The 15,136-nt window shown below is 55.4% G+C and overlaps 4 protein-coding genes across 4 annotated transcripts; 1 reads left to right on the top strand and 3 right to left on the bottom strand.

The window, feature by feature from the left end:
* Nucleotides 1-213: 213 nt before the first annotated feature.
* On the top strand, nt 214-634 carry J4E83_001690 (uncharacterized protein; the record flags this gene model as incomplete). Its single annotated transcript, XM_049328644.1, has 2 exons — nt 214-446; nt 499-634. The coding sequence occupies 2 exons, from the start codon at nt 214-216 to the stop codon at nt 632-634; spliced, it is 369 nt and encodes a 122-aa protein (XP_049191616.1).
* Nucleotides 635-2,548: 1,914 nt separating this feature from the next.
* Nucleotides 2,549-4,100, bottom strand: J4E83_001689 (uncharacterized protein; the record flags this gene model as incomplete). The annotated part of the gene is made up of 2 exons (XM_049328643.1): nt 2,549-3,526; nt 3,573-4,100. The coding sequence occupies 2 exons, from the start codon at nt 4,098-4,100 to the stop codon at nt 2,549-2,551; spliced, it is 1,506 nt and encodes a 501-aa protein (XP_049191615.1).
* Nucleotides 4,101-4,860: 760 nt separating this feature from the next.
* Nucleotides 4,861-7,186, bottom strand: J4E83_001688 (uncharacterized protein; the record flags this gene model as incomplete). Its single annotated transcript, XM_049328642.1, has 2 exons — nt 4,861-6,624; nt 6,671-7,186. The coding sequence occupies 2 exons, from the start codon at nt 7,184-7,186 to the stop codon at nt 4,861-4,863; spliced, it is 2,280 nt and encodes a 759-aa protein (XP_049191614.1).
* Nucleotides 7,187-9,796: 2,610 nt separating this feature from the next.
* Nucleotides 9,797-15,103, bottom strand: J4E83_001687 (uncharacterized protein; the record flags this gene model as incomplete). Its single annotated transcript, XM_049328641.1, has 1 exon — nt 9,797-15,103. One exon carries the CDS (start codon nt 15,101-15,103, stop codon nt 9,797-9,799), a length of 5,307 nt encoding a protein of 1,768 aa, XP_049191613.1.
* Between the last annotated feature and the right edge of the window lie 33 nt (nt 15,104-15,136).

Below are 15,136 nucleotides of genomic sequence, written 5' to 3'. Positions count from 1 at the left end.
GAGTCAGCGTGCAGGCCTGCAGACATGGCAAATTTCGGGTCTGGAGCGACAGTAGCATCTACCAGCACCTGATTCGACCTAGCTCCACAAGTCTTTCTGACCTGCAGACCGGGCACGGGCCCCCGTCGGCAGGTGTCCCCACACTGCAACTTTCTCTATAGCCGACCATCACGATTCCACACGGATAACCGACGGCCGCGGATACTGCCCACCATGCCAGCCATACGCGGACAAGACTCCAAGAAGAAGACACGTCGACACACGCGCGACCTCGACCAGATCCACGCCGACCTGCGCGACGAGAAGCATCTCGCGGAATTCAAGGATGCAAAGCCCATAGAAGATCTGCCCGGCCTGGGCGAATTCTACTGCAAGGAATGCGCAAAGTTTTTTGAGAGCGACGCCAACTTTGTCGCACACCAGAAGGGCAAGGTCCATAAGCGCAGGTAGGAATTCCATTGTTTGCGATCGTAATGATTCGTTCTAATCAATCTGCAGAGTCAAGCAACTTCGCGAAGAGCCATACTCGCAGAAAGAAGCAGAGGCAGCGATAGGCCTTACGACCAACAACGGAACGCGCACGACCACCGCGACAGCCCCGATGGAGGTTGACCAGGTTGCAGCATCAGGTTGAGGTCACGGCAACGGCCAAGACTATCCGATGTGCAATCCACGGCAGATGGACGGCAGGATTAGGAGTGCAGGACGACCACTGAAATGCTTTCGGGAACCAGACATCACTCCGGTGGCAATACGATAGCTGCGGTTAGGACGCCCTCGGGCTCGTAGAAGAACATGCATTGCACGGCGTTCAAAACTGGCATTTGGGACATATAGAAGGACAAAAAGTTCAGACGATACCCTACATTTCAAATCGAAAACATGTGTTTCCAAGATCTCATGACCTTATCACAGTGACTTCATGTCTTGCCAGCAAAATCAACGGTATTATTTGGACGCTGTGTTAAATCTATGCTGTAAAAAGATTGACTTCAATCAGTATTGACAGACTGCACATTGAACTATGCCTATGCGAATACTTCACAGCAATTTGTTTGAACTACTGCGCTGTTACTGCGGTGTCAAGAAAATTCGATGTAGGTTGCCATTTTCCATGCTGCCTGATGTTGCCTGGTGGCTACCTACGCTTTCGCCATCACCAACATCAAAGTCACAACATAAGAACGACATCAACCCCAGCGGACAATGCAACAAGTCGAGCTTGAGACACAGTACAACATGGCATTTACAAACACCCCCCTCTATGGCGGCGCAATAACCCTCGACCTGCCCTCAAACTTCGCCGACGCATCGTAAGTTCTCTCATCCTGCGCGCCCCCACATCCCGCGCCTTCCCTTTGCATGCGTTCCATCAACACCGCCACTCCAAACGCCTAATTTGGCAGGCACTTTCCTTTCCCAATCAAAAATACAGTATACTAATAAATTGACTCAACAGTCAAATCCGCCAAATCCCCGACCACCAGGAAGTCTACCTCGACAACAACGGCTACTCCAGCATCGTCGTTGAGATCCTAGAGTATGTCGAGAAGAACAGCGACGAAGAAGCGCTGCAGTATCATTTCGGAGATTTAGTCGAGGGGACGGGTGATCAGAGCACGATTATCTCGCAAGAGCGTGCTGTGATGAAGAGTTTGCCGTAAGTATTCCACGCTATCATTCTGGAAAGATGAAGCAGGATCGAGAAGAGAGAGGGTCGAATTCTGCATACAGAAGGGTGTATGAGTGGCTGACCACGATGACAGAGACAAGCCAGTCCTAGCACTATCATTCATCCAAAAACCACCAACACCCAACCCTCACCCCAACCGCAAGACTCCCGAATTCACGTATATACATCTCCTTCTTCTCCGTCTCAAGGAGCAAGGCACTGATGTGAGTATATTACTACATCACCACTATCTAATGTTCATCCCTTCGTTGGCTAACACAAGTCGCAGGTCATGGTATCAGTCAACATCCCACACTACCCAGGCGAGTACACGCCAGCAGAACAACAGGGTGGAGAAACGCAGTTGATGAAGGATAGCAAGGCGGTCAAGGAGCAGGTTTTGGAGAGCTTCCAAGTGAAGGAGTGGGGGCTGTTTGAGGGTTAAATGGGAAGAGGATGAGGATGAGGTTGTCCGAAGATGTCTGATTGGGAGTGAAAGAGTTGGGTCTAGATATATAAGAGGGGAACTGGCGAAACAGATAAAGTGAGAGGGGCAAGATGTTAGCCGGCGAGTTTGACGGGAGACCCATAAACATGTAGCCATTAGCTTAGATACTGTCAAACAGCAATTAAGATCAACTCAAATAGACACCATCACATGTATGATTCAAATCAACCAGAGTTTTGCAATGATTTCATCGTTGTGCTACTTGCATCATCGGAGACTCCGCTATATCCTGGGTATGATCCTCCACGTATTCTCCTGCGGCTTCTTCATACACATTTCCCATCGCCTACATGCCTGGTATCACTGGTATACTCACCTTCGCCATACGCTGTTAAGCTTGTCACTTCACCTCACCACACGATGTCTACTCACTCATACTGGCTCACACGGTTCAACCTCCTACGCATCTCCTCCCCTGCGGTGGGCGCCCGCTCATCTAGACTTGGATCAAGACTCATGCGCTGATGGTCAAGCTCCCCCGGATGAGGTACGCCATTCGCCTGAGCTGCAAGGAACGGCGATGGCGGAAGATCGGCGAGGTTGGTGTTGGCCTGTAAACCATGCATGAGTGCGGGATCGACTGGCAGGTCGTAGCCGTTATCTTGGGCGTACTGCGGATAGATTGCGCTCTGGTGCTGTGCGGCTTCGAGCTGTAGCTGGCCACCCGGTGAGTCTGAACGAGGCGGTGGTTGTGTTGGTGAGAACAAACTCGGCGGTGTTGGTGTCAGAGTTGGCTGGGTAGTGGTTGATGACAGGAAACTAGATCCTGACCTCGCCTCTGCCCGTGCTTGATTCTGACCCTGGCGCATAGCCGACAGGCCCTTGTTCATCTCGCTGCACTCTGGACAGTTGCGAATGACCTGACTGACAGTCTCCTTTATGCGAACCCAATGGTAGAGCTCCGCAATCGCTGCCGTAGTCTTATTGATGCCCCCGTGTGACTTGTGATGTATCTCCCGAGCAATCTCATACTGATGCTTAGGATCCGCAATAACCTCCTTGCCCTTGAGCCACAACTTCTCAGGGCCGTCGCCCTCTCCGGGTGTGAGCTTGTAGTGCGTCGCCGCGCTACGGAGACGGCTCTTTTCTGCTCGATCAGCACCGTTGGGGTATTTTCCGTTCTTGAGATAGAAGCGGATCTTGTCGAAGCGCTCCTCAGACACAAACTCGTCATCCTGACCCAGGTCCCTTCCGTATATGATGGCATCGACAAGCTCGCCGGGATATGACTTCAGGTTACCGCAACCCTTCACGCGACCGATCCGCTTGAAGCCGAGGGCGTCCCATATGCGACAGGAAGCGACATTGGTTTCGTACACGAGGTTGAAGACGGAGTAGGTATAGCCCTGAGCGTGTTAGCGCATGCGATGTAACCCTCACGGCGAGTCTCACAAGCTTCGGAGCCCAGTCCAGATAAGTCTCGCCCATCAAGCGACCGACACCCCGATTGCGCGACGCATCCGTGACTAGGAACCCGCCGTTGCAGACATGGCTCGACCTTCCCGGGTAGTTTGGCTTGATGTAGAAGCTACCCAGACATTCCCTCTCCCAGTCACAACCTCTCCGCGCCATCTCATGTAGTTCGCGACCGTCCTGGATCTCACCCAGCAGCATAATCGCACCAAAGACACCGAACCAGTACGGACCGAAAGCCTCAAGAGCGAGCGGATCAACCATGGGGTACGTATCTCCCTTTTCTATCTCACGACCCAGTTGGTCGCATAGGTATGCCAGTAGTGTGAGGGGTACTTGATTCGGCGCAGAGAAGGGTATGATCGTTGCGGTAGTCACGCGATCGCGCAGGATGACTTGACATGGTGCAATGCCTACAGGTAGCGGGCCACCGGGAGGAGGGTACGGTACATCGCCAGAGGTCCTATATATCACCGGCGCGGTGGGGTCATCTAGCATGGCGGGCATGGCGGGCGGACTGGTCTATGAGATATTAGCATGGCAATCATAAAATGTTAGCACCCGCATTGGGACCGGGAAGCTGTCGCGACTGCGCGGCTCAGCCGCCATGCTGAAGAAGCACAAGGTGTAGATGCGGTATGCAATGACGACGATGGTGTAGGACTTACGCAGGAATGCCTGAGGGACCCTAGGAATGGTCAAGCAGGATGAGAGATACTGCCGTGATGTGGTGCTCGCGGTGCGTGCCCAGAGACATCGGCCAAAGAGTCGCTAGCGCCTTTTGGTACCAGCGGGGCACAGCGCCATCGTCCACGCAAGCCGGAGCTCGTCATGCCTGCAGCTTGCCTTGGCTAAACGATTTCTATGTGATGTCCGACATGTGTGCACAGTTGCGCATATCGTCTTCTTAACAGACACAGCAGGCATTCCAGATTTGGCAGGTCTCGCTTCATGAAACCACCCCGGCATTCATAATTTCCTGTCACAAAGCAGCACATGCACGGCATCGGAACGGAAGTATGTTTATGGTCATATTGCAAAGCGCTATGGACGCCTACGCTATGGACAGGGACATCAAGGAGACGATGACGTTAGGAAAAACTATACGAGAACCACTGCTGGATATCAATTGACATTTTGTAAGGAAAAAAAAACTCTCATGTCCAATGTACATCGAAAGGTATTATGTAAAGGTTCCTTCATACGCAAGCATACACATGCTTCTCTCCACCACATCGCTCTTCTTCTATAACCGAAATCTACCACCTTACATCTCCGAGTACAAGAAGTTACCTTGCTCGTCAACGTACTCAATGGTCTGCTTGGTGATGCAGTAACCCTCCTCCTCCCAGGGCATGGATGGGTAAGGGAAGACACCGTTGCTGGGGCTCTGGGGCTTAGAGCCATCGCTGCTGGGCTCGAGGTACTCTGGGCCATCGGGCAGAGGAATATCGATAGCAGTGGGAATGTACTTGAAGGGCTTTCCAGCGGGGAGGTGGGCAGTGACGCTCTCAAGAACCTCGTAAGGAGCGCTCAAGTCGGGAAGCTCGTCGTCAGAGGCAGCGGGCTTGGCCTTGTTGCACTTGACGCTGATGTGGAAGTCGGGGATGGTGTCAGCGTCGATCTCGCCCTTGACACCAACAACCTTGTAGTAGAGGTTCTCCTTGAGGTAGGGCTCAACGTGTTCAGGACGGAGGGACTCAAGCTCGCCAGCGGCTTCCTTACCCTGGAGGCAGGTAGTCAAGGGAAGAGCACCCTCAGTCATGAGAGCCTGGGAAGCGTTGGCACCACCTTGCATCATAGCACCAAGGATACCGTAGGAACCGACGTAGTTGGGGTCCTGGGTGTAGTCGGTGGATGGGTCGTAGGCGGCATCGGTCTCGTTGCTGGGAACCTCGGTGCTGGGAGCGGAGCCACCACCAATGGTGATGGAAAGAAGAGGAGTGGTGATGTTCAGAAGCGGGTAAGTCGACTCGGTCGCGGGCGCGGGCGCAGTTGAGTTCTTGGTGGGGTTGCTGCTAGGCTTTCCAACGAAGCAGTGAACAGTGTAGGATCCCTCAAGCGCGTACTTGTTGGCAATGACGGAAAGAACAGTGTGGTAGTCACCCTCCTTGATGGGACGTCCGAGGTACTGGCCAGTTGCGGATTCGTCGCCGTCACGCTTGGTAAGAGTCCTCTGGCCGGCACCGTAAAGCTGAGTAACAGCGCGAGCGACCTGCTGGTAAGAACGGTCGCTAGTCTCAGGGTAGTAATATCCGAGAGTGCGGGTCTCCTTGACATCGACAGAGGTGAAGTAGTTGCCAGCGGTGTCCTTGGTGAAGGGCTTGAGAGGAGAGTACTGGTTCTTGGGCTCACCCTGGTTCCACTGAGCCATAGGGCGGGGGATGTTACCGTTAGAGATGTAGGTGTTGGGGGTGATGAGCTGGTACATGGCGAGGAGACGGTCAACGTTGGTGTGGTGGAGCCAGAAGAGGGGATCGAAAGCCGAGACATCGAGGTAGTACATGTGGCCACCAGACTCACCACCAGCAGTGTTGTGGATGGCATCGTGGACGGATTCGAAGCTGTCAACGCCACCGCCGCTCAGGTCAGTGCGGACGCCAATGGCAGAAGTGCTGGCAGCGCCCCAGTTAGCCTTGCTGGAGAACAGGGCAAAGACACGGTCACGGAGAGAGACGCGGATGGAGTTGAAGCGGGCGTTCATCTCGTTGTTGTTGCTGCGGGTAGGGTTGGCGACCGGGCGACGGAGAGTCTCAGGGAAGCTGTTCCATGGGCCTCCACCCATCTCAGAGGGAAGCGAGCTGCCGAAGCTGTACTTGTACAGCGGGTTGGGGATAGTGACGGTTCCCTGGGGCTTGGTAACAGTAACGGTCGAGTCGCGCATCTGAGTGGGGACGGTAGGGCCGCCGTTGGTGTCCATAGCCCAGTCCCAGTATGGCATACGGAGAGTGGACGCGGCGTTCCTCCATCGCTGCTGCTGGTTGGAGGGGAACTGAGCAATCACCTCCATGACGCTCTGGTACCATGCTTGCTGCGGACTGTTAGCGTACGATCGAACGCCTTATCAAGATACACACCTCGTAAATGGCAAGGTAAGGCCTGTGCCAGGAACCGAAGAGCGAGCCTCCGTGAGGGCAGAAACCTTGCTGGTTGAGCAGAGGTGCGGGGAAGTTGTTCCAGGTCTGGAAAGGACGACCGTGGACACCAGACACCTGGTAGTACGAAAGCATGTCGTCCTTGTCCTTGCCCATGAACCTCTCCATACCAAGGAGGTACAGGTTCCACTGGTCGGCGTTGCGCGCCAAGGTACGGATCTCAAGACGGGGAGCAGAAGTCCTGCCGCCATTGCACTGGCCGTTGGAGGCAGTGCCAGAGCTGCAGACACCGGTGATGGCGATGGGGCCGCGCGACTGGCGCTTGGTGAGCTCGCCCTCGATCTCGTTAATGTGGGCCGCAATGGAAGCGTCGCTGGCGGCGCGGGCAGGGTGTGCGTGGTGGTGGGAGCCATGCTGGAAAGCAACGGTGAACTGGAGAAGCGACAACAGGCCGAAGACCATGGTCATCATGCTGGCGGGCTTGCTGAAGTTGGCCATGGTGAAGAAGGTAAGTGGGTGCTTTTTGTGTTTGGTTGAAGGACCGGAAGGGCCAAGAGTCGGAAGTGAAGGTGACTCGAGAACCTAAAGAAGGAAGGACTATTAAAACCGATGCTAAAGAGCGTAACGACCTTTGGAGCAAGCCTGAAGGTCTGGAAAGAAAAGGTGTGCGGTAGAGACCTCGACGTCAAAGAACGAGGAATCAGAGTTGCGGCGTAAACGGAGCAGGGGCGGGTCAGCAGCAGGGTCATATATCGAGGCATGCTATTCCCAGTCCATGCTCAACTCGGCCTACGGCGGTGCGGTTGGTCGCCATTTTGGACACGAGGCGGTTGAGCCTGGACCGGGGGTGTAGTCGTATTCGTGGCGGCATCGGTAGTGACGGGCGACGATTGGTCCCCTGGTGGTCCCGAAACGTCTAAAGACGAGTGATCCGCGCCGCCTTCCCCTGACTTGGCTCGATGCGGGCAAGACGTCGCACGCCGGGGCCGTTGCAGGCTGGTGATTTGGGAGCCCACTGCCGCCGGCGTGCGCCTCGCTGCCTGCCCACGCTGTCGTCGCGACGTGATGTATCGCTACCGTGGGAGATGGCACGACGGACTGCGCTCCCTATCATCGTGCGAACCTGTCCGCCTGAACGTGGGCCCGAGCAGCGAGTCGTTCATCCATGGCAAAAGGAAAAAGACGCACATCGGCTGCAAACCCTCCATGCAGCATGCGGGCCCAGCACAGCCACGCAGACGCCTCAGGCACGCTCCGGCTGCAGAACCATTCGCGGTCCACAAGAGGACCGGTACTTTCGCCTTCTGCATCCACTTCTCGCATCTTTTGATTGCGGCGTGTCCTGCGCACGCTGCTTACCGTTACGCCCACGCCCCCATGCAAGCTCACGCACCCGGACGGTGTAGCAGAACTCACCACGGCCTTATCAATGCACATCCTCATCTTGCAGCACTGCTCCCCGTCCGCATGGGGATGGCCTCTACTATGCACGTTATGCGCTCCTCAGGCATGTTGCTGACTGCCTTCCTCGGCAGCTCGCTTGTTGGCCGATCTTATGCAGGAACACGCCAGGCCCTGTTTCACCAGTCATGGATCACCGTCCACATGTCAAGGCCGTCCACATCGCTGTTTCAACCCTCCTATTTTCCGCATATTGCAGTGCTTGAATCGGATCAAGCTTTTGCTCTGTGGAGATGTTTTATCGATATCGCCGCTCAACAAGTGCTTTTGCCGTGGAGTGACGTCCGCGAACCCAGACGGCGGATCTTCCAAAATCTAGAAGTATCGTTAGCTGGCGTCGCTGTTCGGTTCGGTCGGTGCGCTGCATGCCCAGCACCTGCGGCGGCGCGGCAATAACGCCTGTGTTCAGACCCACGGCACTCCGAGTAAGATGCGAGGATGGGTCCTCTCCACAGGCGAGTGTCAGATCCGCCACGAGGGTCGCCGAGAGTAAGCGGCTGAAGGTAACGCGCAACTCAGTCCACTTTGTCTTTATGACATCGTTTCCCTTGTTCAATTCACAAAATCGCCTTCTATTTTCAGTTCCCGTCCGTATACTCGCACACTAAGAGACAACTGCCGCCTTCGATTGATTGCAGTACTATGGCGAAACGTTTCACTCGCCTTGGACTGATGCCTCACATCATCTGAATTTGGGGCTGTCATCTTTCCTCGCCGTATACAAGCATGATGTCCGTATGTTTCCCAATGTCTCGGACCGTGACCTGCGTCGCGATGGACGAAGTATGAGGACGGCGCGGCTCGCGTTGCGAAATGGGGCAGTGTCTCGATGATGATGAATGCGCAACTAGAGTGAACGGCACAGCAGTACGGCAATGTCTCTGACCTTACCAGAAAGCTTGATCAAACTCTCTCCTCACGGTGGTACAACAGCAGAAGAAGAGGCGAAGACCCCAATAAATTATTGAACCGACGAGACACCAGTATGTGCTCGGCTGAAGCTACCCTATTGAGTACCAAGAAAGCGCCGAAAGGACGTACAGCATCTAAGTTTCGGCAGTCGGGACATACTGCCGCCCCAATCCGAAGTAGCTCAAAAGGTTGATCGCCATCATAAGCTGACGAAGAGGATGGGATTCACGTCCGCTGAACACGCAATCGCTGACGGCAGATAGTGGCGAACCCTGTATATATCATCCCACGCTGATCCAGTCGCCTTGTACGCGATCGAAGATGGATAAAGAAGACACATTGTGCGATCTATCTAGAGCGTGTCATAGATTGAACCGTTGCTGGATAGGTAATGCAGTACGATCAATGCTTCTCTTACGTGGGGCTCCCTGCAGTCATTGCCAGCAACACCGTTGTCTTCGTATACTCAAACCTGAAGCTTTGGAGACGCTCAATCGCCACCAGTTTCCAAGAAGCTATTGTAATGGCAAGACACGTCACGAGCATGTTCGAAAAAGAGTACTGAGTACACCAGGTATCGTATTTCAATCCGCGCAGTTCGCTACAAAGACGTCATCATCCTCAGAAAACAAACGAAAAGTGGGTATATAAAACCAATATACACTGTGACCATTCCAATACATTCGTCGTCATCATCGCCCACCTAAATTGAATTTATCGCAAATATGTCAACAACTACTGAAAGGCTCCCCGGATCTTAGCATAGAGCTCCGTGTCCAGGAAATTGTAATTTGGATCGCTAAAGCAAAATGGCGCTCGTAGCAATGTCTCGGCTGTAGGTCGCTCCATGGGGTCAATGGTGAAGCAGTCGTACATGAAGCTCAGGCCCTCTACGCCAATCACCCTGGAGACGTCTTCGGGGATGGGAGGGGCCTGGTTTAAGCTACCAAGCTTGTAAATGGCACCGATGGCCTCTTCCTTGGACCAAGGACGTTTACCCGCAAACATCTCAAGGACTACGCAACCCAAAGACCAGATGTCGACTTTAGCTGAGTAGCCCTGGCCTTGGGAGCGGATGACTTCGGGCGCCATCCAGAAGACGGAACCTTGCATGCTGTTCGTTACATCGTTGCCATAGATGTTGTCACTCTTCTTGGAGATACCAAAGTCGGAGATCTTGCACGTGCCGTCGAGGTCGAGCAGGATGTTATCGGCTTTGAGATCGCGATGGAGGATGCCTTCGCGGTGGAGATAAGAGAGACCGAGCAGCGTCTGTCTTGTGAGCGAAGAGACGACAGACTCTTCAAACTTCCCGTGCTTGCGGATGCAGGATCCTACACTGCCACCGGAAATATATTCAAGGAAGATGGAAATGCTGTACTCTTTGCGCTCGCATCCGAGGTACTGCACAATGTTGGGGTGGTCGAGATGCTGCATGGTGTCGATTTCCTGATCCAGACTCTTGACGAGTTCCTTGATCTTATCTTTGTCTGAACCAGCTGCTTTGGCGTTGACTTCGACTTGCTTGACTGCGATAAGCTCTCCGGTGGTGATGTTCATACCGAGGTAGACGCGACCGAATGTACCTTTGCCGATGAGCTGACCCTTCATCCACTTGAATGTTGGCTGTCGCGATGGAACACTTGGTAGATGATCTTGAGGTATTGTCTCCATAACGAGGCGCGAGCCTCGCTGAGGTCGCACTTGCTCAGTCCTGGCGTTGAACATCTTCGTCGACTTTCGCCTGACAATGTCACCACCATTGCGTAACGTAGCAACACGCGATGGACCGGCACCAGCATGTGCCTGGCCTGGGAGTGGCCTCTTATCGAGTGGCTGGTATTGCGACTTCACTACTTCACGGATAGACTTTGTGCGGCCCAAACCAGCGCCTGATTTCCTCATGTTGCGTTGCGCGATACTCTGCAGTCCTGCACCACCACGGGTGAGAGGCTGAGGAGTGGGCTCGGCTGGTATAGGCGGGGGATCGTTGGCTGACTCTGCAGCACCATCCGCTTCATCTTCCTCAAGCATCGGCTGATCGAGATTGACGTTCGGGAAGAGCTCGTCAAGATGTTCCACGAGGGCTTCAGCTGGTGGACGATTTGCCCAGACATCGCTGGCGAATGATTCGCGACGGGAAAACTTGTTCGTATCATTTGGCGAGTCGGTCCATGTTGCAGACGCAGCCGACTCGGGGTGGAAGTCGCTTGGCTGCGAGTCGCGGTCACCAGCTGCGCTTTGCTCAGATTTTTCCGTGACCTGCGCTAGCGAGTTCTTTGACCGTTGTGTCTTGAGTGTGAGGTTTGGCCGTTGGCTGCGGGAGTTGGTCCGAGTGATGGGAGTGCTCTGGGCAGGTGTGGGTGGACCAGCTCGTCCTGCGAGCGGCGCAGCGAACAAGCCATCGTCAGAATCATCGTCGTCAGAATCCATAGGCTCCAGATTTGGAGATTTCGTAATGAACGACACTCGCGCTTCTTCGAAGTCGTGAGTGGGACCGTACACTGACACCCGTGATGGTTCTCTGCTCAAGGTAGACTCTGGAGCGTGCGCTGTATGGGGACTTCGAGTCGGCGAACGAGACCGCTCGTCTCTCGATCGCGGTGCTGTCGGATCGGGCATTTCAAGGCTGAGGTCTGGCCTCTCGTTGGATGTGTCGTCTCCGAAAGCTTCCTCATAGTCAGGTATTCTGAAAGGTATATTTCCCTTGCTCATTGTGAGCTCGCCGGGGCTGCGAGGTGACCCACCTGGACTATTTCTTCCGGAGCCAGATCTAGCTGCGAATCCATTATCCTGCAATACCTGTTGTGAAGGTCGAATGCTTTCAGGCGAGCCTTCGCTGTTTGCTGGTTGAGGACCCTTTGGCGGCGCCCTGTTCGCTGCTCCTATGCCTGCCCCAAGATTACCAGCGCCGATGATAGCAGCAGCGATGCCTCCCAGCCCGCTTGCAGCCTGAGGAATGGCTTTGCGCTTTTCTGACTGCGACTCTGTTGATCTCCGCTTGTCTTTGCCATCATCACTCTCGGGCCATGAGCCGCGGTTTTTGGCCCTCGACAGCGAATTGGCTTTCAACAGTGTGCTCGTATCGGCTGGCACTGGTGGCGGCTCTCGCAGTGGGACAAGCTGCTTGGGTTTAGCATCGAATGGTTTCTTTACGTCCTCATAGGGAGAAGCGCGGGGTTCATCAAAGTCAACAATACGCTGACTGCGGTAGCTGAGGTTGTCGCCTGAAGTGGGGTTCAGGTCAGGACTGTGTCCATTGGCCCTCTGGAATCGACTCCTCAGATATTCTTCCTGCTTCCGCTTTGTTTCTTTGCGGTGCTCTTCAGCAGCGGCTTCGAGCAGCTTTCTTCGTTCCTCCTCGGCCAAGTCATCACGCGGTTCCCAAGCCGATTCTGGAGGCCTGTCACCTGCATTGTTCGGCATGGGTTCGGCTTTCTCTGCCATCTTGCGAAGAGCTGCACTCTTATCTGCGACTAGCGTGGACTCTCCTGACTTTCCTCCTGGAGAATCTAGTTGAGAGTCGGCGTTCAGCCGAGAGTATGCGTCCTCATCGATAGACCTAGCAGCTGTATGGGGTAGCGACACTCCTAGCCCGGCAGATGGAGGTACAGTTCCCTCTTGCGGTATCTTGACAAAAATCTTGAGCTCGCCGACTCGATTCCCATATTGCGACCGCGCCTTCAACAACTTTGAGTCAGACAGCGGGTGATCGTGGTCTTGTTGCCCAGGATTCGTGAGATGCAACTCTACACCAGATATCTGGCTCAGACCCTGACTCAGCTCCTCACAACACACAGCTCGTAGAGCTGCTGGTGAATCTACGTTGGTGATGTCGATGAGCCGGTAGTTCCAGCCATCTGGTGTGACAAAAGCGTATTTGCGATCTTCTCTTCCGGATGTGCGAGTACGACCTGTTGCTCGATTGTCGGAGTCTGTCTGAGCTGATCGTCTCGAAGGGGGTCGCTCGTTCAAGGAAGTCTCGCTTGAGTTCATGCCAGATTTCCCAAACAGGGACCCGCTTGGATGCGTACGATGACTTGCCGGACTAGTGGGTGAATCCAGGCTCGTGTCATCGGGAGATGGGTGGTTCTCCTTCTTCCGCCCGCCCATGATTTTCTTGAAGAAACCTTTCTCATGATCTTTAGCGCTGGTGGGCGCTTCCAAGTCATATCTAGCTAGTCCAGTACCCGGTCGTGAGCCTTCGTAACCGTTCTTCCGGTTCTCGTTGCGACTATCGGAACGATTATCGAATGATCTGCTCGACGGGGGACCCGAGCCAGTATTTGCAAAGGTGGAGTTGATGGACTCGGTACTGTTAACGCGGTTATGCGGGGAATAGTACCGCGATCCGTTGTTGCTCAGACCCGCACTGAGCTGACCGCCATTGGTCGCAAGACGGGCTGAAGGGAGCGCTGGGCTTTGCTGCGGACTTGCTTGGCGATAGTTCGACGTACCCAATGAGGATGGCGCAAACTCTGAGGACGCATTCGGGCTATGGCGTACAGGCTTTGGATCTAGGCCTTGCAGAACCTCCCTCGAATAGGGACTACGTGCAGGTCCTTCTGAGAAATCTGGAGTAGGGCCGAGACCGGGCACAGTGAAATTGCGTTGCTGTGTAGAGATGCGTCTGGGCGGGTTCGTACTACCACCAGGCGAGTGCAAGAGCAGCTGACGGCCCGGACTCTCTTCGCCATTGCCAGCAGTGGTTGGCGTTGATCCGAAGTCCATGCCTCTGGTGCCGATGTACGGTGAATTCTCCACAGTACCCTCTGTTCCGGCGCTCGTCATGCCCGTGTCGGATCGTTGCGGTGCTGCGCGGGGGTTGGCGATATGGCCAGTCTCCACGATGGAGCGCACAAGTCTGCGCAGCTTGCGACCCTCGTCTCGCTCTCTGTTCTGATCCCATCCGGTCCCGCTTGCGGTGCATTGCTTGGCCAATTGGGGAAAGATGACCTGGTGCATCATGGCTACATTGCCTTTGCTGCCATGGCCGCGGCCAATGTCCAGAAACTTTGAGCCTTCCAGACCCAGCGTCCTGAACGTCTCTTGCCAGTCTCGTGAGAAGTTGTTGCTCGCTAACCAGTGTTGGACGCGTTCGGCTGGCCAGTGCATCGAGGAGTCATGTGGGGATATGGGGGTCGTGCCATTGCTTTCGGACCGGTGATAGACGCTGCCGTGGTTCTGGACCATGGGGTTCTGCAACGTTGCGGTTGGCGGTCCAGACGAGTCGTAGACCTGGGCTCTCTCAGTCGGTATGTTGAGGTGGTTGCGACTGCTGGGCGTCGGGGGCGCGTTGAAGCCGTTGTTGGAGCCATATTGCACGCTCTGGACGCTTTCGAGGAGGCTGCTGGAGAAGCCCTGGGCGGACGTGTCGGCGTTGGCAGAGTAGTTGTCGTCGCGGTAGTAGGGCTCGGGGTAGCCTCTCGAGGTGTGCAGCGGAGGGATGCCTACACCAGGCCCGAATGACTCGCCGCCGGGGATGTACGTGGCTGACGTCAGTGGAGGTTCGCGCTCGTGCTGGATCTGCTGCGGCGGGGGCCCTGGCGGAGGGGGGATGCTGTGAGGGTAGCTGCGATACTGGCTCGGGTCGTAGCCCTGCTGCTGGTACTGGGGCCGCGGGGGACCCCAATTGTTGGCATGGGGCGGCGGCGGGATGGAGATGCCGCCCAGGTTGCCGTAGCCCGTCGGTCGTGGAGGCGGCGGGGGCAGGGCGATGTGGCCGGCGGGCGTGCTCGAGGGCTGGGGCGGCGGAGGGGGGATGTACTGATGCATCGCTGGACCCTGGACGGTATGCGCCCGTCCGCGTGGGCTCGAGGCGGGCGCGCTGGGTGCGCCGGGGGAGAAGGAGGGATATGGCGAGCCGAGGTTGCTCAGGCCCAGCGGCTGCAGCGACGACGAGGGCGACGAGGTGACGCTGGGGATCTCGGGCAGCGGGAGGCTGGTGGGCGGGTTGCGATTCGGGCGCGGTGCGCGACGGGCAGAGCGGTCGGAGGGCGTCGATATGTTGGACGCGGAGCGCTGGCGGGACTCGTGGGTCATGTCCTCGTATCAAATCAGCAGAGCGGCCGTCCC

Source organism: Alternaria metachromatica, assembly GCF_023757995.1.
Source record: "Alternaria metachromatica strain BMP 0045 chromosome Unknown scaffold_3, whole genome shotgun sequence".
In the NCBI taxonomy this organism is placed as follows: Eukaryota; Fungi; Ascomycota; class Dothideomycetes; order Pleosporales; family Pleosporaceae; genus Alternaria; species Alternaria metachromatica.
This window is presented reverse-complemented; position numbering and strand designations above follow the sequence as displayed.